Raw genomic sequence first — 27,072 nt, forward strand, 5'->3', positions numbered from 1 at the left:
ACGCCAGCGATCTATCAAATCGAGTCCCCGACTCGTATAAGCGTGTGACGGAAAAACATTCGGGTAGTGATACGGAGACGAAGATATATTAAGAACGGCTCGAGTGGAAATTCTATGAATTAATTATTCGCTGAGAATATGGAAACAGAGAACTTTAGGACGTAACGTAAGATAATTGAGTAACAAAAATGTGTCAATCTTTTCGACGGCGGATATTTTTGAATGTTGTAACGGAAGTCGGTCGGTTACATATAACACAGGGCAGAAAAATATTTTTGTTTATATTGTGATCAATCATTTTGATCAGTCTGTTTACAATTTAAAATTTGCGAACAATTAATAATGAATCGATTGATTTTTTTTATAAAGTTTTTTTTTTCAGTACGAAGAACTTTATAAAAGTAATCATTATAATACGCATCAATATTTTAGGTTGCATTTATTCATTTAGTAAAGTTTATGTTTATAAATAATCACACATTTTTATTCCTACTCTGCGTTTATTATGATATCATTTAAAATTAAGTCTTTAATTAATTATATAATTTAAACAAAAATAATGAAAAATAAAAATTCTCAGAGAATTACCATTCCTTTGTAAGATATTAAACATTAAATTAGATATTAAAAACAAAGTATTTGATGAAATTAGGTATGAAGCGAACTTGAGCCCCGAGAAAGGACATAAGTTACTTTTTATTACAACTCCTCTCCCCGTTACCTAACATGCGGGTGAAGCCACGGGCGTGCACTTGTAATATAGTTAATAATAATAATAAAATTATGTTTGGGTGTAGTATTTATTAATATAAATAACTATCTGTTCTCCATTCGCATCGCATTATTTTCCCCTAAATCCCGTAATTTAAACGCGAATGTCCATATACAGGTCCCCAAGCTACCTTAACTATCAAATTTAATTACGATTGGTTAAGAGATTTTGTCTTAATGATGTAACGAATACACAGATAGAGTTACTTTAGCAATTATAACATTATTATTTTGCTAAAAATACGGCACACTTATACATAAGTAGAAACTCTCTCTCCATACAAAATCAATATAATATAATTTTTAGTTTATTCAACTCGTCTTAGACGTCCTAGAACTTCTGCTAATACAATTTGACGTAAACTTTACTGAGGTTTATTGGATCTTTTCATGTCATAACTTCGACGATATGTGAAATAATCTATTCAGAATTTATTCCTGAAATAAAATATATTTATTTGCATTGATTAAAACATTTTTTTATGATGGTAACACTTCACGTATAAAAAAGATTTGATATAGAACTTTCATGTATAATACGTGTTGTATTCGGAAATGTTAAATATGCTTGTAATTTCGACAACGAATTAGCTATATAAAATATATATTTTTATGTTTTATATTTATAATAAACCTTAATTCGAGAATTTTATATCATATGTTTTCAGTTAAACGTTATCAAAATTATCATTACGTATTTCATCTCCAAAATATCTACAGAAAAAGTCAATGATAACATGTACAATATGAAATTCCTCGCCATATTTTTTTAATAAAAAGGCTTACTAGCAAATAGGGCACCTGATGGCAAGTGGTCATCACCGCTCATAGACATTGGAACGCACTGGAATAAATATATTAACTATCCCTTTTATCACCAGTGCCAGTTACCAAACTTGGGAATTCAGATTATGTCCCTTGTGCCTGTAGTTACACTGGCACACTGGCTCCTTGAAACTGGAATACCACAATACTATTAACTATTGCTGAATACATTTATATTTTATAAAAAAAGATACACATTTTAAGCTTAAAAACAAAAAAAAAACATATGAACTTTGTAATTTAGACTCATAACTTGCAGTATTATTAAAAAAGTTTATAGGATAACAAAGTAAGAATCGCGTGGGCGGGTTGATTTAGTTCATTAATATTGTGTACTCTGGTTAGTCGCTGTAACTAACCTTCTAGGGCGTTACTGATTGCATAATACTCGTTAATAACATTATATTTACAAATTTTATTTGTCGAGATTAAACCAGATGCATATCTGATTGGATATTATTAATTACACAAAAAAAATATTTTCGAAACTTAATTAAATTGGAATTTTAATTATTATAGCAAGTAAAACCTTTTTATTAATATTTACCACTGGTTATATATCAAGAATATATATTTTGTGGTATATGTATATAGTCATGTCAGTAGCAGTACCTAAGATTTCATCCCGAACTGTTGCGAATTATTACATATTTTTTAAATATATATTATATATATATTCTTTATTATAAATGGATTCAGAATTAATCTTGGCATAAAATAATCCATCTATACATCTACACTTAATATAGAAAGATATTTTTTTTATTATTCTGGAATTCCCTGTCAATTTTAGAAAACCGACATCCAATTATTTTGTGTCAAAAACCGTTGTTAAACTTTTTTTAGAAAAAGAAAAAAATAAAGGAATATTCGTTCAAATAAATCTATTCACGCTTTCAATTGACGTTTCCATTTGACGTTGTTATATAGAAAATTTATGTTTTTTTTTATAAGTCAAGTATGTCAGTGACATAAAACGAGCGGCAACATACATCTGTAGTAATCGAACATTATGATTAATTATGTAATATTATGAAAAAAAACTATATATATATAACTATATATGCAAAACAAAATAAATATTCAGAAACGCATACGTATACGTATTAATAAAAACCTCAAACACGCCCAGCCTCAAAAAACACAGTTTATACATATTGAGACCACAAAACGTACATAGACAAAATTTTAACTTCTGCTAATTAGACTTTTTACTTACAATAAACCCCGAATGTAAAAAAAAATGTTATAAATATTCTTTATTTATACTAATATTATAACGAGATAAGAATTGTATTTTTGTATGTTTGTTTGCAATGGATAAACTCAAAATGTACTTTATCAATTTTAAAATTTCTTTCACCTATAGAAAGTTACATTATCAATGTGTAACATAGACGAGGTATCAAGGTACGTCCTATAAAAGACATTATTATTATCGAGCTGTTTCTCGATGTCACCGCCTAACTGTGATATCAATTCCATCGCGCACAAAGAAATTTGGCAACTCTTTTCTTTGTCGCACTACCAAAAAATGGAATTCCTTACCAGCTCACATGTTCCCCTCCTCTTAAAACCCGGGTTCCTTCAAACGAGGCGTGAAGAGGCATCTTGCGGGCCGGCAAGGCGGGGACGGCTAGTACAGAACATTTTTCCCGACTGTACTGGCCGTCGTCGCGTTTGGACTCTACTACCACTTACCATCAGGTGGAGTAGAGTCATTTGCCATCCCGGCGCATATAAAAAAAAAAATTATTGGCGTAAAAAAGATGATTGTTCAACCCGACGGAGTCGGGACGGGCCGCTAGTTCTAAATAAACAATTATTCGCTTATTATTTGTTTTATATAATTTTGTTTACTCTGTGCGTGCGTGTATGTACATATTGTTCCTTCTATTTCAATTACCGTACTCGCGATGCGTATCTTTAGTAAACAATTTGTCTGTTTCCTGTTTCAAAGAATTTAATATCGATATTCTCAAAAATATGTTTATAATGTATACAATTTATGTACCTACATACACTTAATGATTTCCCGTATTTGGTGCGGTATGAAAGTTACAAATCGAAGTTTTTTTTTGCATAAAGATTTGTGAAAAAAGAATTTATGGGTCGAAAAGAGAATATAGGTTATTTTTTATCTTAGAAAAATTCACAAGCATGAAGCCGCGCTAGTAAATTATTGTACTGTGATATAATAACTATGACCATATTTGTGTGTGAAATATATATTCGTAAAGGAGTTTACCCAATAAATGCCTGGTATTTACAGGAACTACCAATAGCTTAGTCCTTAAATCAATTTAAATATATATAATTTTATTATTTTTACTAGCCGCCAAATTTAAAAATAATTTTGCATATCATGAATCAACCTCAAACGAAATTTTTAATCAGTAGTCTGGTATAGTTTTTTTTCGTTGGAAAAACTCATTACGCGTTTCCCCCACATCACATATCCCGCCTATGTGTGACTCGAATACCCACCAAAAAACCAGCTGTACCCATTCCGTCTCTTCGACGGGACGTCACGGAATCGCTTGCGCATCCTACCGTGTAGTCTAGTATACTCGGGTTTGGTAACAAGTCATCGTGTATGTGTGAATTATTAATAGATTTTAATGACTAATTAGGAAATAAAAGCAATAATGCTTAATATTGGTTTCTACCAATAATAATTATTATAATTTTACTTTATAATTGAATTATGATTATTTTATTTTATAAAGCCCATAGCACATTGCAAAAAGATTTGCTCTTTGTGTTCGCATCACTTTAATAATATACAAGGGATTTTGCAGAAATTCCCTTTTTCGAACTGATATTGCAAAGCCTAGATTTAGAATTATATAACGCATATTATAAATTATTAGTTTCGGTATGAGCTTTATAAGGAAGCGTTATAAATAAAGAATATTAGCAGTATTTATGATATATTGCTGGTGTTCTTTGTGAACTGTTTTTCTTCATGTCATTTTCACGCGAAGTCGCCGTCGTTAGAAACAATGTTCGTTCTATAATTTTCACTCGAACACCAAACATCGTAACTTTGTTCCGATCATTGTTTATTTGTTCCGATGTAAAATGTATGTTAGCCAGTGTAATAACGAATAAGGGACGTGACTTTTTGAATTCCATGGTTAACGACGCATAAACGGTCCTACCCAGTGGTTTGTATTTTTTGCCAGTCTCGACAAAAAAAAGCAACAGGTCACATTCGTGTCACATATTTAACCGTCCGCCTAATAAAAAACTAAGGTTTCGAATTTGGGATTATTATTATAACTGAAAAAAAAATGAATTTGACACTTAAATAATATGTATTTTTGATATAAGAAACCGTATATATTCAGATGCTATAAGTAATGCTAAACGATTTCTCAAAGCGGAATGAAAAGTTTTATTAAGTATACAAAACCTCTGTTTTTATTCCCGAAGCAAGATAATAACCGTTGAAATAAAATAGAACTCGAGAATATGCATTATGCTTGGAAATTAACATATTTTTATCGTCGGAATGAATAAATCCTGGTTATGTTGGTTCAAATAAATTGTTGCTTCAGCTCTGGGGTGAAGTAAAAAACGTCGTGAATACAACACGGCGTGCAGGAATGCAAGGAAGATTTTAATGAGTTAATTTATCAAATTATACAACGTTACGTAGACTTTGAAACGTATTGGCTATAGCTTCACTTGATCGTAGGGCTTTGTGCAAACCCGTCTGGGTAGGCTCCATCCACTCATGCCAAGCAGCAATTGCAACTTTGTAATGATGTGTTTCGATTTGAAGGGTTAGTGATACAATATATCTACAGGCACAAGGGACATAATAACTTAGTTCCCAAGATTGGTGGCGCATATGTAATGAATAGTTAATATTTCTTACAGCTCCAATGTTTATGGGCGGTGGTGACTACATAATCGGATGGTCCAATGTCAAATCAATAATGTTAGAAAGAGCGAAATCAGTGTTAAAATAATCAGTTGTTAAGCAAAGTTCTTTGATTTAATAATGTAAGGATAGAGAACAATTCGTGACAGGTATGACAAGATATTTGAATTTCGAGAGGCATTGTCTTAATACGTATGTCATAATAATAAAAAGCCTTTATATAGAATTACATTTTTCTAGAACCGATGGTTAGACTTCGCTTTGATATATCAATCATTCAGCTATTCAACATGTTCCTTTATAAAAAGGAGACATAAAATAAGATGCTTTTTAGTTTTTTGCAACTTCAAAGGTTTAAAAAAACACCTTTTAAAATATATCTAATGAATTTCGACAAACACGACGATGACACGATTTTTTATAGAACAATAACTGTAGTAAGAAGAATAGAGTTCACACCGGTTAAGCTTATTATAATAATTCTAAAAAAAATACACGGTAACGTCCATTTATTTAGATTTAATATAATAATAAATATAAGAATTTATACATACGCGCTTCATAAAATTTTCGGTAGCCAAAATCGCCATAGCCAAAACTTTTGGCTAAATATAAGATTATTAGTTTTGATTTTGTTTCGATAAAGTAAAATACTTTCTGCGTCATAAAATATTATTCAGCAGCGCATTTGTCGTAAAGACCCTCTACGATAACCGGTACGAAAATAAATACCTTAAATTAAAAAGAGTATTGTATAAAAATATTATTGTATAAAATGTCTCATCTTTTTGTATTCTTATTTTCTTTTTGCTTTACTATTACCATTTCTTAACAAAGAAGGTAAATCCAAGCAAGGCATTATCTTTTTAGCAGCGATTGTCGAGACAACGATTACTCTCACTTGTTGTGGAAATACATTTCTCTGGCACTTAGTACGAGTGGCGATTTAGCTCTGTCCCACACCAACTCGTATCCGACCAGCTTTAACAAAACTTTGTCGTCACCACGACAAGGGAATGTGAACTTTATGCCATTCGATTAAGAGATAAAATAACGGTACTTCAAGTCCTCCGGTGTTCTTTTTTTTTACAAACTCGTGTTGCAAAATGCAAACGACGCTCTGCAATGAATCGCGAACATTACATATAACATTATAAGATTCCCCATGGAAGTGGGATGGAGAATATTGTCCACGCAAAATTAAATTTGCATACCTAGAGCAAGCTGGTGTCTGTGTTTTGAATAAAATATATTTAGGGCTTGTAATATTAAAGATTGACCAATTTCAACGAAGATAATAGTGCATAAGTATGTCCACGCCTTCAGGTGCATTTTTTATTACCTCGTCTTATACTCGGCAATCTAACGCGAAGAGAACCAAGCTATTGCCAATTTACAAACACCAGACTGTTTTAAAAAAAATCACAATAGAAAAACCTGATGGCCTGAATAATTCGATCTAGGCGATAGACCTATGAGACTTAAAATAAATTCTTGAATATATATATTTTTAATTAGTTGCATATGAAATCTTTTCCGAAACGGTTGTAGTTTTTAATTTGACAATTAATAAATTTGTGTGATGCTAGTATAATGAAGAAGAACAAAAAGATTTTCAGACGCCTTCCTCGTTCCGTGACAAGTTTTTCTAACTTTAATGTTTCCTCAGTGGGATATTCTAAATTAATATGATAAGACGAAAATATATATTCAAAATCTGTTTTTTACATATGTTCATTTCTAATGCAGATGCATATTCATAAGTTTATCGTATAAAAAAACCGCAATCGTCGAACAAAAAATATTTGATACCATTTGGAATATGCACTAAATTAAAACAACTTTTTGTGGTCGTTTCGAATAAGTACCAGTCGGAATTTGATGGCTGTATATTTTCTAGTTGACTTTTATATTTCCAATTCATCATCACTCGATATGGTACGTTAACCGCATATAATAAAATCGCAAAAAAAGCGTTTCACTATTACGATTTTCAAATATATACTAATATTATAAATGCCAAAGTAACTCTGCCGGTCTGTTACGCTTTTATGACGAAAGCAATGAACCGATTTTGAAAAAAAAAAATATTAAGCAAACTTGATCCCCAAGGAAGGACATTGACAACTTTTTATACCTAACACTTGCCGACACCCAAAACGCGGGTATTGGTATATAACATAATTAGATAAAATTTATTTATTTGTTTTGTCCGGATTTATGCGACATTATTAATCAAATTGATATAGAACTTCCTAATATATATATGTATGTAACATATATATATATATATATATATATATATATGTATGTAACAGTTATAGGCTAAAGTTTAATGAAATATATATTATGTTGTATAGTACTGAACTGTGTTGTATATGTTTTTAGATAAATCTTATTATCAACTGTCAATGTAATCGGATAGTAGACTTACTTACTAAATGTTGTTTAGTACCTAATGACCTGTTTAGTTAAATATATTTCTCTCTTTTGGTGATCATTGATTTGACGTTAAAAAGAAGAAGACAGCAGTTAAACAATAAGTATCACCTATCATCAAAATAAAAATATATTTTGACTTAATTTTTTAACTTATTTTTTTTTTTATTGAATGCGTAGGCGGGCGAGCATATAGGACACCTAGTGGTAAGTGGTCTCCAACGCTCATAGACATTGGCATTGTGAGAAATGGTAACCATCGCTTACATTTCCAATGCGCCATCAACCTTTCCAAGGTTAGACTAAGATGTTATGTCCCTTGTGCCTGTAATGACACTGGCTCCTACAAGGGCTCATCCTTCTAACCGGAACACAACATTAACAAGTACTGCTGTTTTGCCGTAGAATATCTGATGAATGGGTAGTACCTACCCAGACGAGCTTGCACAAAGCTCTACCACCAGTGATATAAATATTCATAACAATAGTTTATCTTATATATTACACTTAAATTATTCTAAGTTACCAGGTATTACGAATATGGGATAGTAATCATTAGAACTAATCTAATTGATAATTAATCAAACAGGAGTTAATCAATTAATTGATTAATCTAAATAGATGTTCTCATATTTGATGTATCGTATAAAATATGTAACTAATAATTTCTTCGTACAAGCAATTTTAGTATTTATCATTCTTACGTATAAACGAGATGCTTTATTTGTGTTTATAATTCATCTCGTGCTTAACGGTGAAGGAAAACATCGAGAGGAAACCTGTATGTACTTAATTTCACTGAAATTCGGCCACATGTGTATTCCATCAACCCGCATTGGAGCAGCGTGATAGAACAAATTTGTAATGAAAGAATGAGACAAATAAGTGTTAAGGTGAACAGTCGCTAAGCCACATTTTCATTTTTTAACTACCTGAAATTTCTGAACCTCTATTTATACAATCTATATCACCAAAACTAATAAAATCTTCGTTTGAAAACTAAAAAAACATTTTTAGTTTTTAGTTTAATAGTTCATTTCCAGCAGTCAACTCAAAATACTGACATAAATCATAAAACATTATATTTCAACTAATTCCTAACCAGAGCAGTTTGTAGAGAAATAGAAGATAAAATTAATAATCTTGTTGTTATTTTGAAGACTGAAAACGTAGTTCGATCCAAATCTAATAATTTTGCTAAGTTTGCGAACCTGAAATAGAGCAGCGTACCTCAATAATAAATGAAGATATTTGACCAATGGTGAAACATTTATATATAATATAGAGTATAGCTTTGTATTCTTGTTTTAACCATTAATATAATAACAAAATATCCGAACCAAAATAGTGGATAGAACTCTTGTATCTCAACCGATGAAATATCGCGAGTGTTTGATGTAATAAATTAAGAAGAAAAATATCTTGAGTAAAGCAGCGTGCGTCGGCACCCAGCCGCATTGTAGTGGACTAAGCATAATCACGCTTTTTAGTAGGAAAGGAGGAATTCCCTTGATGGTAGGACTTTGTGTAAGCCCGTCTGGGTAGTTACTCGTACGTTACATAATCTACCGCCAAACAGCAATATTTAGTTGTGTTCCAGTTGGAAGGGTTAGTGAGCCAGTTAAACTAAAGGCACAAGGGACATGATATCTTAGTTACCAAAGTTAGTGGTGCATTGGTGATGTAACTATCCGCCCGTACACCTAGCTATATTTATAATAACAAAAATGTCTTCTACAGGTTATTCCTGTACTTTATTAATTAATAACGTTTATACTAAAATCATAATATATCAACAGGTATGCAGTCTCGTTACCAAGTTTCTGGAATGGACTCGGCTGCCGGACCGAACGCTAATGGCGCAGTGCTACGGATCGAGCCGGTTCGAGCTCAGCGGGATGATGCTACGTACGAGTGCGTAGCCGAGAACGGAGTCGGCGACGCGGTCACTGCAGTCGCTACACTCACTGTATTTGAAGGTAAATCTAATACGTAGAAATTAGAAGTGACATTACAAAACTCTCAATGACAAAGAAAGTTGAAATTGAAGTATTTAAATAGCTTATATTTAATTACTTCAACTTAAATAAATATAGAAACGAAATAGAATTATGTTTATGTTACATCTTTTTTAAATACTGTACAAACAGAAATAAAATAATGTTTGCACAATGGGCAGACTTATAGTAAAGAATGATCTTCCTGGTAACTTCTGGATAAAGGACATGAGTTTGATAATGCTGTAAAGCGGTAATGAATAATATATAAAACGTTACCGGACACAAAACTGGAATTCAGAGAATCTTCGCATAACCATTAACCGCATAAAACAGTCATGGCGACACATTGATCCCAGCACTAACTCCGGTGAAGACAACCTTTCAATAAATAAGCATTAAAACCGATCCGACTCCGATCGCCAGAACCCTAAATTGGGTAGTGAGATTCCAAGGAAATATCAAGACAATTTCGTTAACGAGTTTCAGTTATTACAGTGGCTTAACGCCTTACTTCCTCGGCTGGCAATAGACGATTAAATCGCGATAATTATGTCATAATTCAGCTGTTGGCGACACACTCCTTTGCATATATTTGCGTGGAATTACGACTACAGTTGCGGTGTATCTCGGAACGTTTGCGACAAGGAATTTAAGAGGTTAATTGCCTCGTTTCTTGTTTATGCTGTTTGTTCGTGTTTTGTTACTGGTTACGCTTTAATATTTTGCGCTTTTGTATTCATTTCACGGTATGCCATTTGGTCGTGATTCGTCGTTTTTCTGACGAAATTGATTTAACATATTTGAAGCCTTGTTGTCAAATTCATTTCCAGCGAATCGAAGTGTAATTTTTCATTTAAGTATTTTATATTACAATATTTTTCTTAAATTTACATACGTAACATGATTCATTTAGATTTTCTATAAGAACTATTTTCAAGTGACGAAACTTTATGAGTCTGAAAATATTATTTGGTTTCTTTTTCTTGGAAAGTTAAGAAAACTTCGCCTCGAGCCGAAATCTCGAGTCCAGTCTCAGTATTAAGACGTTTTTCGTAAAAACATTTTATTCTGTCTACTAATTACAGGCAGCGGCTCTTATGCTATAAATATAGTTATGATAACTTAGGTATGAGTGTTACCAGATGTGTACTTCCGACTTTTTCGGCATTACTTTAGCTATTTAGTGAAATCAATTTTAATTTCAGTTTTTAGTTGTTTTAAATATACATTAATTTTAATTTACAATTCTAGGCCAATATCTCAATTAACCTACGTATTAATTTTATTTGAATTCGATTAATATAAACATATTTTACCTCTTAAATATTTTATCATTTTGAAATGTAAATTAATAGTAGCAATAGCCTGTGAATGTCCCACTGCTAGGCTAAGGCCTCCTCTCCCTTTTTGAGGAGAAAATATGGAGCTTATTCCACCACGCTTCTCCAATGCGGGTTGGTAGAATACCCATGTGGCAAAATTTCAGTGAAAGTAGACACATGCAGTTTTCCTCACGATGTTTTCCTTCACCGTAAACAGTACAGTAACAGTAACAGCCTGTTAATGTCCCACTGCTGGGCTAAGGCCTCCTCTCCCTTTTGAGGAGAAGGTAAACCACAAGGTAACCCACCGTAAAGCACAAGATTAATTTTAATCACAAATTAAGCACATGAAAACTCGGTTCTGCTCGCCCGCGTTTGAACCCACGATCATCGGTTAAGATTCACGCAATCTTATCACGGGGCCATCTCGGCTATAGTATCTCTGGTTTCCCTTCAAAACGTGTAAATTGATAATCAAATGACTACTAAGCAAGTAAACTAACATAAAATAGTTTTTTAGTGTATTAACGTAATGAGTAGTATTTTTTTTAAATAAAGTAATAACGATGTACGAAATTTTGAAATTTCGAAATTGTCATTATCATTATTCGCATCCTGAATTCATCCTTCATCCGCTGTTGGGTGAACTGTTGAACTCTGAAAATTAATTAAATACTACTACTAAAAATAGAACGCAGTCTTATTTATTATTCATTATTGATACAACATTACGAATCTTAAACATAGTGAACGACCATAACTAGTATTCACCATAAATATTGCACTAAAACTAATGACGCAAGGCTTATAATAGCAATATTAGGATTCGGACGATATAAATTTATATACAAACATTTGTAATAAATATGTAATTACTTGCTTGTGTCCTTTGTTTAATGCGCATTAACATTTGATTATATATGACTGTTTCGTACAGTTTATAATATTGGTTAATGTTTATGATTGCTTTGTTTATTCTAAAAGATATTAGTTAATTATATAACCTTCCAGCCTAACTATTCTCAATAAACGAGTTATCTAACTCAAAAAGAAGTTTTTAAACCAACCAGAAGTAGCTGAAATTAGCGAATTCAATCATATATAAAAACTTTCAAGCTATATAAATAAATAATAACAGCCTTTAAATAACTCACTGCTGGATTAAGGCACCTTTTGAGTGGAAGGTTTGGTGATTGGGTTCATTTAAACACGCTTCTCTATTGCAGGTCGGTGGGTACGCGTGTTGCAGGTTTTTATATCGACACATGCTTGTTTTCTTCGCGTAATGAATTATAAACACAAATTACGCACTTGAGAATTCAATGGTGTAGCCTGGGTTTGATCCCGTAATTTTTGGTTAAGATTAACGTCTTCTAACCACTGTGCTATTTCGACGCTTACATGTAGACGTATATAAATTCTATAGAATCAGAACATGACTGACTTAATATGTAAACGGTAATCTGTGTTTATATTGTATACAATATGTGGTCTTAAACATAAACACGCAATGATACATTAATTAAACTAGGACGTCAGTACGTTCAATGCACTAGATAGGTAATATTAACATATACCTAACTAAAACTTGAAAAAGTTTTTAGAATAATAATAGCTTAATCGATTCGAGTTGTCTATAAAATAATTGTTTATTATTCGTATTTATATTGCTGTTTAGCAGTAGAATATCTGATGCGTAAGTGGTAAATACACAAAGCCCTATCACCAAAAATTAGTCCTACCGGAAAAGTGTTACTGGTGGTAGAGCTTTGTGCAAGCTCGTCTGGGTAGTTACCACCCACTCATCAGATATTCTACCGCAAAACAGCAGTACTTGGTATTTTTGTGTTCCGGTTTGAAGGGTAAATAAGCCAGTATAATTACAGGCACAAGGGAATAACATCTTAGTTCCCAAGATTGGTGGCGCATTGGTGATGTAAGCGATGGTTAACATTTCTTACAATGCCAATGTCTGTATGCGTTGGTGACCACTTACCATCAGGTGGCCCATATGCTCGTCCGCCTTCCTATTCTATAAAAAAAAGTATAGTTTCGAGCTTATTTAAAACGGTATTGTAACGCAGTTCGGGAATAGACTATAAAATCTAACTTAATTACGTCAACAAAGGAATAAACAAAGTTAACCTAATAATGATGTCACGTCGCTAGAAAGGTCCACACTGGTCTATAAGAAACGTACTTATTCCTTCCGCTTTTCTTAATTCGACTTTATGTGACAGTCGAGTATGGGGACAAATTGTTCCAAATAACATTACAGCTTGTTACGCAGCTGGTCAAAGAAGACGAGTGAATGTAATTTGAACCGCTGTTGATTTAATCTAACTGTATTTACTAAAAAAGCGCTTTTAAATTTACTATATCATGTTAGTGATTTATGGTTTACATAAGGTGAGTCAATGTCATGTTATCGGAAGTTGTTGTGTGATGGGTGGATATAAAAAAAAAAGCCGAGATGGCCCTGTGGTAAGAACGCGTGAATCTTAAGCGATGATCGTGGGTTCAAACCCGGGCAAGCACCACTGAATTTTCATGTACTTAATTTGTGATTATAATTCATCTCGTGCTTTACGGTGAAGGAAAACATCGTGAGGAAACCTGCATGTGTCTAATTTCACTGAAGTTCTGCCACATGTGAATTCTACCAACCCGCATTGGAGCAGCGTGGTGGAATAAGCTCCAAACCTACTCCTCAAAAAGAGGAGAGGAGGCCTTTAGCCCAGCAGTGGGACATTCACAGGCTGTTACGGTTACGGGGTGGATATAAGCTATGTTTTATTTGTTATTTATATAGATAATATACATGATTATAGTAAGTCATTATATATATTTATGCTGACTCGCTCATGTTTTACTGGAATGAATAAAATTAGTATTGAATAGCTTTATCTAAAAGGCCGGTATGTTATCGGATAAATTCATTACATTAAATTCACTATACATTTGCTTAGGTCAGTCAACCTTGATTTCTTTCCAAAGACATTCGTATTGAATACATAATACAGATTTTGATGATATGTTGTTCAAATAAATGTTTGAATATATATTATATATAATTATATTTTTAGATTTGAAACTCCCTTTAGTATAGAAGATTTCATAATAATAATATCCTGGGACATTATTCACACACGACCATCTGATCACAAGCTAAGCAGAGCTTGTACTATGGAAACCAGACAACTGATATACTACATATACTACTTTTGTTTTGTAAATACATACTTATCTAGATAATAACACCCAGACTCAGGACAAACAGACATGTTCATGTACACAAGTCTGTCCTGGGTGGGAATCGAACCCACAACCTACGGAGTGAAAGGCAAGTATCTACCAACCACGCCAACCGGCCCGTCGGTTTCGGTTGCGGTATTCGGTTCCGCCTACACGAGGCGCATTAGTAAATGTATCTCTGTTATTCGAGACAATCCCCGTAATAATATTGACTTACTAATCCTTTGTATATAATATACTATAATAATGTTATTTATTAATGTTATTAATTAAGCCGAGATGGCCCAGTGGTTAGAACGCGTGAATCTTATCCGATAATCGTGGGTTCAAATCCGGGCAAGCACCACTGTATTTTCATGTGCTTAATTTGTGATTATAATTCATCTCGTGCTTAACGGTGAACGAAAACATCGTGAGGAAACCTGCATGTGTCTAATTTCATTGAAATTCTGCCACATGTGTATTCTACCAACCCGCATTGGAGCAGCGTGGTGGAATAAGCTCCACAACCTTCTCCTCAAAAGGGAAAGGAGGCCTTAGCCCAGCAGTGGGACATTAACTGTTACTGTACTGTAATGTTATTTATCATTAAACGTGAATCGGGTAGGTAGCACGGAATGAATTGTGGAAAATATCGTTGAATGTAAATAAATGGACGCCAGAAAAGTTAACGATTGATGTAATATTTTTACAAGTCTCTGTAAGCATTAGCAACGTACTGTTGTTGAGTGTGACGTCTAAAGTTAAGAATATAATTCAGAAATGAAACTACAGTGTTGAAATGACATCGTTCTAAAACCTATTTCTTTAATAAATATTGTAGGTATTATATTATAGCAAGGTTAAATGATAGTTCAATTGAATTTTATTACCTATGTAATTTGAATGTCGAAAAAAAGTAACTATTTAATTTCTTACCGGTTCTTCATGGTAAATACTACATATTATATTCCGAACCGTTGATAACTTAAAATTGAAATTAATCTTGTGAAATGACCATTTAAAAGTGTTCGTAAGAGTATATTTTGATCTTGTATTATCACATATCTTAACTCACTATTTTAAGTACTATTTATATTATTGGATGATTAATTAAACAATGCTCTGTCTTCTTCTTTCGAATATCAAATCAATAATAACAGAATGAGAAAAATCTGTGTATGTACGGCCGCTAACCAACGCTTACTAAGTAAATCCGATATTTCCGTATTATATTATTGTTAAATTTTGTTCTCTTAGGTAACCATCGGTACATACATCATGATAAATAATTTTACATAACAATGATAAATACATTTAAACTTACCATAATCCGAGTACTTCGAAATAAACCATGTTGAATTTCATCGCAGCCTGCGAATGAGATGTGTAATCACTGGTTCGGCGTCTTCATAATTTGCGGTGCGTGCATTATATTGCGATACTTATGAATGTAAATACAATACTATGGACTTTTATGTAATCAGGCACAATTCGAATGCAAATTACTGGTATATATATATTTTTTTATATTTGTATCTCATTTCGAACTTATTATAATTACAAGTGTAACGGAGTTTTAAACTAAATAAAATATCTTCTTCTCTCGAATGAAGAATTACTGATGACAGAAAGAGAGAAACCGACGTCTAGCTGTTCACTTGCTATACAATGTTTATTAGTAAGAACGTAATAGTTTAGTTAACAATAACAGTATTCATAATTACTCAACAGTGTCAATGTTTTGGTGTTTTTTTTTTTAAATATGAAACATTTAACTGATTTTATTTTGCGCAAAATATTATGCTAACTGTCTAAGAGCAAACGTACAATGTTACTATAAGAATTCCAAAGTTATAGAATCCATTTTTGTTGCTTCAATTTAAGTGAAACTTCACGAGAATCATTGCATTCGATTATGCGGTTGATCGATTAAAATCAACTCGTGTTAACGTGGTGTGAGGATCCAGAAGACTATCTTAGCAACTGATATAATTTTAAATTAATTTTCAGATGGTTTTGTTTCGATGAAATTGTATATAACATTTCTTTTCTTTACGTAAACATCAAAACTTCTTATTCCGATAAAAACGAACACTACGACCAAGATTGATTGCATTACTATTGTCTCGTGTCTTATAAAAACCTATGTGTGTACCTAAAGCTTCAGCTTATGTTTCCGTATTGTTGGAAATATAAATTAAAGGTAAATTTTTAGATGAATGTATAGGTTAGTTTGGAATAGGTGATTGAACTTTCGACTTAATTATTACTAAATAAAAAATGCCTAAGAAAAACGAAGTTTTAAAAATTCACTCGTATAATAGATAATGATCATGAAATATATAAAAAATCAATATTTACGATAGATACTATTTGTATAACACCCCACTATAAAGTCGCGAGCAAGACTGGTTAGAAAAATGTGAAAACTTCTCAAATCATGACATATGAGGAAGTTTTTCGATTTTATATACAAAAAGTGCACACCGTATTCACTTGGGAAGGTAAAGTGGTAAATAAAAGAACTGTGTATCTTCTGAAACCAAAGTTCTTCGCTATACCTAACAAAGTAAGGATGTTTTACGTACTCAAAACTTTTACTTTATAACTTCGTTTGGCTGATCATGGCTCGGTTTTAAAGAATTATATAATGTCTATTTACTTCAAATACATAGTATGATAAAATTATATATTTTAATTAAGCTGTAGCTTAATTATTGGGTTGGATTTATAGCTGTGAGATTTATAGGTTATTAGCGATTATTTCATAGTGTAAAACAGATGTTTGTTTCTAATAAATAATCTTTCTTTTGATGATATAAAATCCATAATAATATCAGTTTTTTAAAAAAATACTTATTTTTTGAGGTGAAATTCAAATGGCGTAATTCGTTACCCCCTTTATTTATTTAATCTTGTATAGCGGTTTTTGTTCACAAAGCTTAACTGATATTTATCTTCTTTTTTCGAATGTCAAATAAATGATGGCAGAAAAAGATAAATCAATTTTCAGAATTATTTTAGCATAAGCAGATAATGCTTTTGTTATTTACAGTTGTCGCCCTTTATATATAATGTTAATAATTATATAAATTTTCAATAATTCATCTCCATTATCATATCAATGCTGTTATTAACTTGAATCATATTCAAAGTATAGACACATGGTGTGGAATACATAATAGACGAAGATAAATAACACTTGTGCGAACATTGCCTAAACTATTCCACTGCTGGGTCCCGCATAAATCCCAATAACTGCATATTGAAGTCACGTACGGTGTATAATAGAGAGCCGTAGAAACGCCACGCCCCGCCCACCTGGCTTTAATCTGAATATAAATTATCCATAATTAAAGAGGACTCGGACACGGGGAGAATAAATGCGACCACTTGAAACAAAGCCTCGGATAGCGGTGCAAGTGTGAAACGAATTGTTATGAAACTTTAATACATTTTAGTATATTGCGTTCTGTGTTCTATATTTGAATGTGTAATGAAGTTTGATTTTGTATTGTTTTGTTATCCGTTTTATATATTTTCTACATATGTTTAGCAAAATACTTATTTTTAGATAATGGGCGTATTAAAGAAATAGTATACGTTGCTTAAAGATTTCTGACGGTATATAGAGTATATATATCGCCCGCTCGTAAGTCTTCTTACGTCACTATTGTGTACGAGTGTAAAAAAAAACGTTTTAAAATGTAGTAGATCAATTTTTATAAATAAATTTATCATATGAATAAATATTATTAACGTAATAATATAATTAAAATAGTTTCTTCAAACGTTAAAACGTTCCCGCTTTCCACTATAGCCTTGTACTGAACATAACTGACTAGGCCCTTGTAACGCGAGCTCAAACGGCATCGTATTTTTTCGAGAAGCTTTGGAGGGTAGTGGTACTAAATTTAGCCTTATGAGTCTCCCTAAGTGACTATAAGGTAGTGTTATATTTCAACTAAAAAGGTAGTCTCTAATTTGACCGTTTCTGTAAAATGCTTAAAATCGTTATCCCATTTTGTTTTAATGAAATCAGAATTTTAATATGATTTTTGTACTTTATATTTTTAGATCAACTTGGACGCTTCGTAACTTTCTCTCGCTGAAATATTCTAGGGCTCGAGTTAACTTGTCTTATTTTGTTATGAATATTTTTAAAATGAACTTTTAATAAATTTTCTATCATAATTAAAGATCAAAGTAAAGTAACAGAATGTGAACTGCTGGAAAAATAAATCTTCTCTTGTCGAGGAGAAAGTTTGCAGTTTAATCCACTGCGCTGCGTTAATACAAGCCTATGCAGAATCCGACACAGCCGATCACACCCGAGCTCCAAATTAATTATAAATACGATTTGACGCATGATAACTCACTGGTTCCAGATTTGAACCCGTGATTTTTTATTTTGATTATATTCAAGTTTATCCACCGGGCCACCCCGGCTCAAATACAGAAATTACTCTAATTATATTTTTGTAGATATATTCAAAATTATTTTGAGAACCACGACCGAAGTACCTATATAAAGCAGCTTATACTACTTTATCTGGGTACTAATGTAAGTGTAATGCCAAAAACGTTGCTGGCGTTTCCACTCTGAATATTAAGGCTATTTCGTTTAAAAAATGTAACTCTCTGCAGTGGATAACTCACGGAGATGAATTACGTGAATATTGAGTTGCAATAAACTTATATTTGACGTTTTTTATCACGAATGCTAAAACATAATCAAAATCTTAACCTTTTTTGTCCGCTCTAGTCCAATTGTTTGATCAAGTCCAATTGTTTTTTTTTTTTAAAGTATAGGTAGAATGAGCATATTACCTGATGGTAAGTGGTCACTAACGCCCATAGTCATTGGCATTGTAAGAAATGTAAACCATCACTTACATCGCCAATGCGCCACCAACATTGGGAACTAAGATGTTATGTCCCTTGTGCCTATAATTACACTGGCTCACTCACCCTTCAAACCGGAACACAACAATACAAAGTACTGCTGTTTTGCGGTAGAATATCTGATGAGTGGGTGGTACCTACCCAGAAAACTTGCACAAAGCCCTACCACCAGTAGTTAGCCAATCTGAAAAGTTATCACGGAAACTATAAGCCTCGGAACTAACAAATACCGATTTATTTATTATTTCTGTTTATATAACTTTCGATTTTTCAAAAATAAGAATAAATACGAATACGAATATTTGTTTTCACAAAAACAGATAGTAAATATTTTGACTCTTAGATCCCCAGCGCGTTGCGAACGATTTCCATATAAAAGATCGAGTCAACAGCGCCGTAGTCCGTTACACTCCCGAGTCTTTTGTACGGAACAAAGTGTACATACGTGAAAGTTATCGATCCCGCGCCGAGCAAACTTTGAAAGTTGCATCTCTCAACATATTTTTCGAACAAATTCCCGCTGAGAAATGTAGAAGCCGTCGCATTTTCATACGAAAATTTAATAATATTTATTTATTCAATATAAATTTAGTAACTCGAAAAATTCATCACTCGCTTTTGTATCTTTAGTCGAAACAAATAAATTGCAGTATATAGAATCTTGTCGCGTGCCGTTACGTACTCTCGACCCTGTGCGGCATTCTTTGTTTTTCTATGAAATTTATACGTATTTAAGTCGCCTGACCATCGAGCTGGTTAGTGACTAACTATTGCCCTATACTTTTATTTTGATCACAACTCTACAGCTGTTTATTCTACTTTGCATCTAAATATCTACAATTATACAAATTATATTTGATTTACTAGATAGATCTGCTATATTATGCACTATTAACATTTCAACAACTTCGCCGACATTACACAAAATCATAATCATAATGAACACAATAATTATTCCAGATTATTCCAGATCTCGAACAATGATTGATATAACGATCACGTGATTTTAATGTAAAGGTTTATTTGTCTTTACTCCTCTTTTTGAAATAGGTTAAAGGCATGTATTAACTTTGAAAATTTAATCATATAATAAAATATTTACCAAAGGTAAGGCTTATGGTTGTAACGAAGTTATTTTTACCTGAAGAAGGCGCAGCCAAGGATGGTTACCCTGTAGACTGAAAATGGAAACCTTAATTAGTACCACGCTATAATTCATATTCTGTTTAATTAAAACCTACGCTTTATATTTTACCTATCTTGCAATGTATATAATTGTCTGTTTAATAATAAACAAAATAAGATTGTTTAATAATAAATAAGAGAATAAATTTTAATAAATGTATAACTTTTTTTTTAAACAAGACGATCGCTGGTTTCACACGTCTTGTTTCAAGATCGTTACATTATTTTTTGCCTTCTTTGAGAAGATACCTCTGATTAGATTTTTGAATTCGGTAAAAAAAGGGACAATCGACTTAGTTAGGACAATGAAACATCGTAAACAACGTTAGGAGAGAGAACCACTTAAAACGCGAAACCAAATGTGAAAGTGCTATTGTTTTTTTTTTTCAATGTGATAGTAACTTTCGTGGTAGGAAACGATTTACAACTCTTACATTATATATTTCTGCTTGCTGACTAATACGTTGGTGTAGTGGCTAGATTACAATACAGTACAATTGCAGATCTCGCAGGCATTTGAACCCAGGACGGGTACAAATCTCGGGTCGGGCCAATAAAAAAGTTGTTGTTATTATTCTTTTAAGAAATTCCCAGTAGCATGCTGAAGTTTAGCAGTATAAGCAATACCGTGAACTCATTCCGGTCTTATCCTATTGGCATTCCATCGAATTATACGAGTAATCGTAAAGTGGACCTGTATGTATGCACACTTGGTGCAGTCATTTTACGACTATTGTATTTTCTGTGCTGGCGGCTATTGAGAATAGCCGCCTGGACTGAAATAGGTCAATTCAAGATGACAGGCAATCAATCACACTAGGCTAAAACTGTTCATAAAAACGAAACGAAAATTCTTCAATATTGCAAAAACGTTCGAATTATAAATTTTCCCCTTTTATTAGGTGATGTACGCAAAACAAAGAATATTCAGAATATTCACACTCGTACGTCGCAAAGTACGACACGTAACTACAATAAAGCCGGTTTACATGTATATAAAATATGACCGCAACAAAATTGCTTTTCGATTGCATGCGGAACATCATCTCTTAAATTGAATATATAAAATGTGAATTGAATAAATGTACCACTTGTATTTGAATATAAAATGAAAATTTATTTAGTGTAAATAAGTGATTTTATGAGATGCACATTTTTATCGTTATTTATTATATTATACACGTCTATCACTGGCGTGGATTTCTTACAAGTACGATCACTATACGAGATCATTAAACCATGTTATGTTTATTGTTTACGACATTTATTTTCATATATTTGACTCTGTATACATCGACAAAAAACAATGAATTTCGTTTTTTTATTTAAAATATCGAGATCATCCTTTAAATATGAAAAAGCATGTCTGAATTTGTATATAAACAATTTTTCTTTTTTTTTTGGGAATTCTAAGATTCGATCATAATTACAATATACGTACATTTAAAGAGTTATTTAGAAAGAACTATCAAGAAAAACCCGTTTCTTTTATAATTATAATAATAGATAATAATACATCATGAAAGACCACCGATCTAGACTACATTTACAATACTAAATTTATAATATTCAGATATATATGTATGTATGTGATACCTAAGCTTTACCTACAAATACACTTGGTCTTATTGCCTCCACTGGTGACAGGAAGTCCGGTTCATTTTTCTCGCAGACTCGGGTTTGCGAATCAAAGGGACATGCTTGCCACCGTTTCACGCTGTCATTTTTTCACATGATTTTTAATATTGAAATATATATTTCTAGAATAGAAGTGAAATATCGATTAAAAAGAAGTAATTACTCACATACATAAAAATTTAAGAACATTTTGTCAAGACACGAAAGGAACAATTCAAATTAGCTATCGTATCGGTATCTCACGGACTTAAATTAATTGCCGCGGTAACCGCGCGTAAAGAATACAAAAAATAAAAGAAGTCCGTGACAGGTACGACGTATACGATGCCAGAAATACTGTCCACAGATAATCGATGACAATATTTTATTTAACTTTTAAAGATTTTTAACATATAACTAAATAAAACGTTTATAGAAAATCCTTAATGCGTAGTTCGATTAATTTGACAGACATTAAAAGATACGCTTGCGTAAGACCACAATAAAGAAAGAAAAGACATATAAATCATTGTATTAATCACATGAAATGTTTTTTTTTTTTTTACATTATACATCTTGTTTACACAAATAACCAACGAGAATGTCTTATAAATAAAATATGACACAATTAGTTGTATCTGAACTATTTATATAAGATACATAATACCTCTCTGGCCTATTTCCATTGAAATCATCTAATAAATCATAAACAACAATGACCTTTATGTTAACGTATTAACACCTATATTGATTGAACGCTTTTGTTAGAAGTGTTACGTACAGCGTCGTCCTGTATACATTAACCGATTCAAAGTAATTAATTCACAAACGGATTTCACATTAGGCAATGGAGTATTTAACTTGGAGCACGCTTTCCTATTAACCGAAATTATGTTTGTATCATTAATTTTATGCAATCGCCTTTACTAGTGGTAGATAATAAAAAAAGCTCTTTTAAAATGTTGTTTGTATTTCATAAGCAATGCCGTTGCAGAACAAATGTTATTACATTTATAAGAATTGACCGCATCGTTGGTCTAGTGGCTACATGTAAGGTCGCAGACTCGGAGGTCCTGCGTTCAAATCCCAGGTTGGCCAATAAAAAGCTATTGAGTTTTTCTGTCGAAAATTCTCGGTAGCAGTCCGGAGTTTGTAAATCAGAGGTGTATACACTCCCATGCCTCGGAAAGCTCGTAAAGTCGTTTGCACGTAGGTCTTGCGCCTGAAGAAAATCGGATTAAGAGAGTTAGAGAATAGAGAGTGCACCTGTATTTGCGCACACACTTGTGCACCATAATATCTCCCGCGCAGTTAGCTAATCTCTCTTGAGATTGGCCGCCGTGGCCGAAATCAGCTTGGAGTACATTATTATTAAGGAGCATAACAAAATATCCATTCATTGACGGCGCCATGCTAACGCTTGGGATTTGGCAAATTTTGACGATCGACTTTTACGAACTACCTTAAGTATTAGATAAATGACGTAACAAACTGTCTTTAAAAACTTATTAATTGTCACTTTTAGCGTTTTAAAATACTTATATATTCTCAATTTAATTTTAATTGTCGAAGGTCATTTTGAATATATACAAATACAAGACGTGTAATCCGCGCCATATAGTTTATCGCTACTTTAGAAACAGTTACTTATAAATGTTATATTTGGAATCGTATGATTTAAATATTTAATTAAAGATTTTTACTTAAGTACCTATAATTGAGTAACTTGTCTTCATTACCACAAACTACGTGAACTTGTATTAAGTTTTAATTAGTTATACGTATATATTTTAAAAATATTATATATATATATATATTATAAAATAGGAAGGGGACGAGGATATGGGCCACCTGATGGTAAGTGGCCACCAACGCCCTTAGACACTGGCATTGTAAGAAATGTCAACCATCGCTTACATAGTTAATGCGCCACCAACCTTGGGAACTAAGATTTTATGTCCCATGTGCCTATAATTACACTGGCTCACTCACCCTTCAAACCGTAACACAACAACATCAAGTACTGCTGTTTTACGGTAGAATATCTGATGAGTGGGTGGTACCTACCCAGACGAGCTTGCACAAAGCCCTACCACCAGTGTATGTATATCTATATATCAAAATACGTAGAATAATTCAATTATTAATAACACAATTTCAACAGTTAATTGAATAACACCAGTAAAACGGATTTACGTTAATTAATCTCATAAAATGATGACACAGAATAACAGTTTGTATTTTTTTTTACAATTTCATTAAATAATTAAAACACGGCCGCATTAAAAATAATACTGGCTGGTTTATTATTAATAAATAAAAACTAACTTCTTAGTCGCGATGTGAATGTGTGGATGTCAAGTTGACGTCAACAATATAATCGCGTTTTCGAATCCACTTAAGCACAACTAAGTTTCACGCGTCCTTTCTTTATATTAACTTGTCTGGTTGCAGTTGTCAAAATAAATTCTAAAAAAAAAATATAGTGATACACACTAACCATTTGAGAAGAAGTTAGAAAACGCTCGAAATCCTTCCCCTTAAAAGGAAAATACCTAGCAGTGAGTCGTACGTCGTATTCAGTCTTGCCGGATTAGCGTAACATCGGATTATGAGAGTAAGGAAATAGGGAGTACAACCTTTGTTTGCGCACACATGCCTGCACTATAATAACTCTTGGCGCAATTGGCTTTACCGTGAGAGAACCGTAACCGAAATCCGGCCAAAAGGAGTTACTTTGTAGTAAGATATTTACAAAAATAACTTTACTAATTAAGCGCATAAAAAATCGGTGATGCTTGCCTGGACTTAACCTACGATCATCGGTTAAGATTCATGCGTCCTAACCTAGTGGTTACGAATTTTGTCAATACAATATTATTATCTTTAGATATTTTGATATTTGAGCCCCTTTTCTTTAAAACACGCCTTTTTCGTAATTTTATATATTTTATATATTATATTCAAATATACAAAAAATAACAAAAATATTTCAAATATAGAAATCGCCTCAGATATATGTAGAGCTCCGAACGTCTCTCGTCTCGTCTTTTATATCGTCATAATATAGATGGATAAGTTTTGATACTATAACTTTACTTTCATTTATTTTCAACATGAACATGAAATTCACGCTTGTCACGTCAACAATCTAAATTTAAAGCGAGTGAAACTGCGAAGCGTAGCTACTTATATATTTATATTATATACTAAAACCTTTTCTGAAATGCGCTGCATCTTCTGGTATAAGTTTTATGTATATTGGTATAGTAGTTTTTTTAGTTAGGAAATACAACAAATGAGTCTCCTCACTTATTATTATAAATATTACTACAACGACGTTATAACGTTTAAATTGATTATTAATAAATATAAATACGCCTACATGTCTAAATATATTAAAAACGGTAAGAAAAGGAGCTTTACCACATAAACAAATTTAGGGCTTTACCGTGAAATGACTTGATTGAATTCTCTAAAAACCGAAACGACTACAGAAGGGGCCGCATCACTTACACTCACTTGAAAATTATAAAAAGAAATGGGTAGTATCTCGGTAGTCTTATAGAATTTTTCGTAAAAGCGGAACGTGAGATTGAAGTCAACCAATCCAATCCAATTTTCGTTAATAATTTAAAAAAAAAAAAAACGAGTGAACGTCGTTCACCCTTTGACGGGTAACACGGTTATTGGAGACACCTTTCTTAGGATGTTAAAAGGATTTTCAAGCGAATAACATAATACACGTTGACTATATATTTTTACACACATTTGTGTCATGTATTGTCTTTTCTCCAGTATTGCTGATATTGTCAAGAATGTAGTGAAAATACTGGTTGTTAATTTGCCTTTGTGTGTCTAGGACTCTAGGTTAGATAGACTATAGCCTGTTCCATACACAGCAAGAATAAAGACATATAACAACTTTGCCATGATATCCTCGGTCGATTGGTATCTTGAAAAATGTAAGGTATTTCTTATAAAGTCGTGAAAATTGCGTTTTGAATGTTGGCGAAGTTATTAACGGAAGTTTGGAAGTTAAATTGATGTGAATATAAGTAGGTATGTGAAACCGTGTTGTATTATAAGAGTAAATAAAGATATAAAAAAAAATGTAGTAGTGCAGATGTAGCAGAGTTTTAAGCAAATCGCATTGAATATGTAAATCTAAGGTTTGTTTATTTGTACTCCTGCGATTGGAATAAGCTCTATGTATACTTGTATAAATTGATATGTTACTGTTGTTGGTTCAATTGTTAGAAAATATGACATTTAAAATAAGTTGATAATACAACATAAGTTTAATTTGCGCTTTTTATTTAATACTTGTCGTGAGTACTTAACCGTAATACTCAAATATGATCTGTAATATATAGATTTCTTCGTTTAAATTAATGATATTAGTAAACTTAACTTTACGTCATTAATGATGACGTAAAATAAACCATAAAAATATTGAAATATTTAAATATTTTTTTCTATTTCGCTTGCTCAACCATCAAATCAAAAATGTATAATAATAATTATCGCTCGAAGATTCCACATCGTGATAACGGACACACATTGGTTGCCTTGTAATTTGTGAAGTAACATATATAATATTCATTAAAGTATACGTCGGCAACTTTGATCGATTTTATAAATCGACGATTTACGTAGCAGTCGATTTCGTTGAGTTTGCTTTTGCAATTTTTAGAAATTGTATCGACAGCTTGTATCGTTCAAATACTTTAAAGTACATTCCAAATAAACGTTTCCTTAATGGTTTTCTACTTCACAATTTCTATGTAATTGAATTTAGAGTGTGTATATATAGCTACATGAAATTTGTCTGTACGTTAAAAATTAAACTGTTACGAAATAATTTCGTACATAATTA

General features: G+C 32.3%; 1 protein-coding gene across 4 annotated transcripts in view; it reads left to right on the top strand.

The window, feature by feature from the left end:
* The window catches only part of LOC126774447 (tyrosine-protein phosphatase Lar), a 387,053-nt gene that overhangs the window by 277,506 nt on the left and 82,475 nt on the right, over window positions 1-27,072 (top strand). For all 4 annotated transcript variants that reach the window (XM_050495984.1, XM_050495986.1, XM_050495985.1 and 1 more), the window contains exon 5: window positions 9,727-9,906. In XM_050495984.1, the coding sequence (XP_050351941.1) occupies window positions 9,727-9,906 (180 nt within the window). The remainder of the gene's footprint in view (window positions 1-9,726; window positions 9,907-27,072) is intronic.

The sequence above is a fragment of the Nymphalis io genome, chromosome 16, assembly GCF_905147045.1.
Source record: "Nymphalis io chromosome 16, ilAglIoxx1.1, whole genome shotgun sequence".
NCBI classification, from domain to species: domain Eukaryota; kingdom Metazoa; phylum Arthropoda; class Insecta; order Lepidoptera; family Nymphalidae; genus Nymphalis; species Nymphalis io.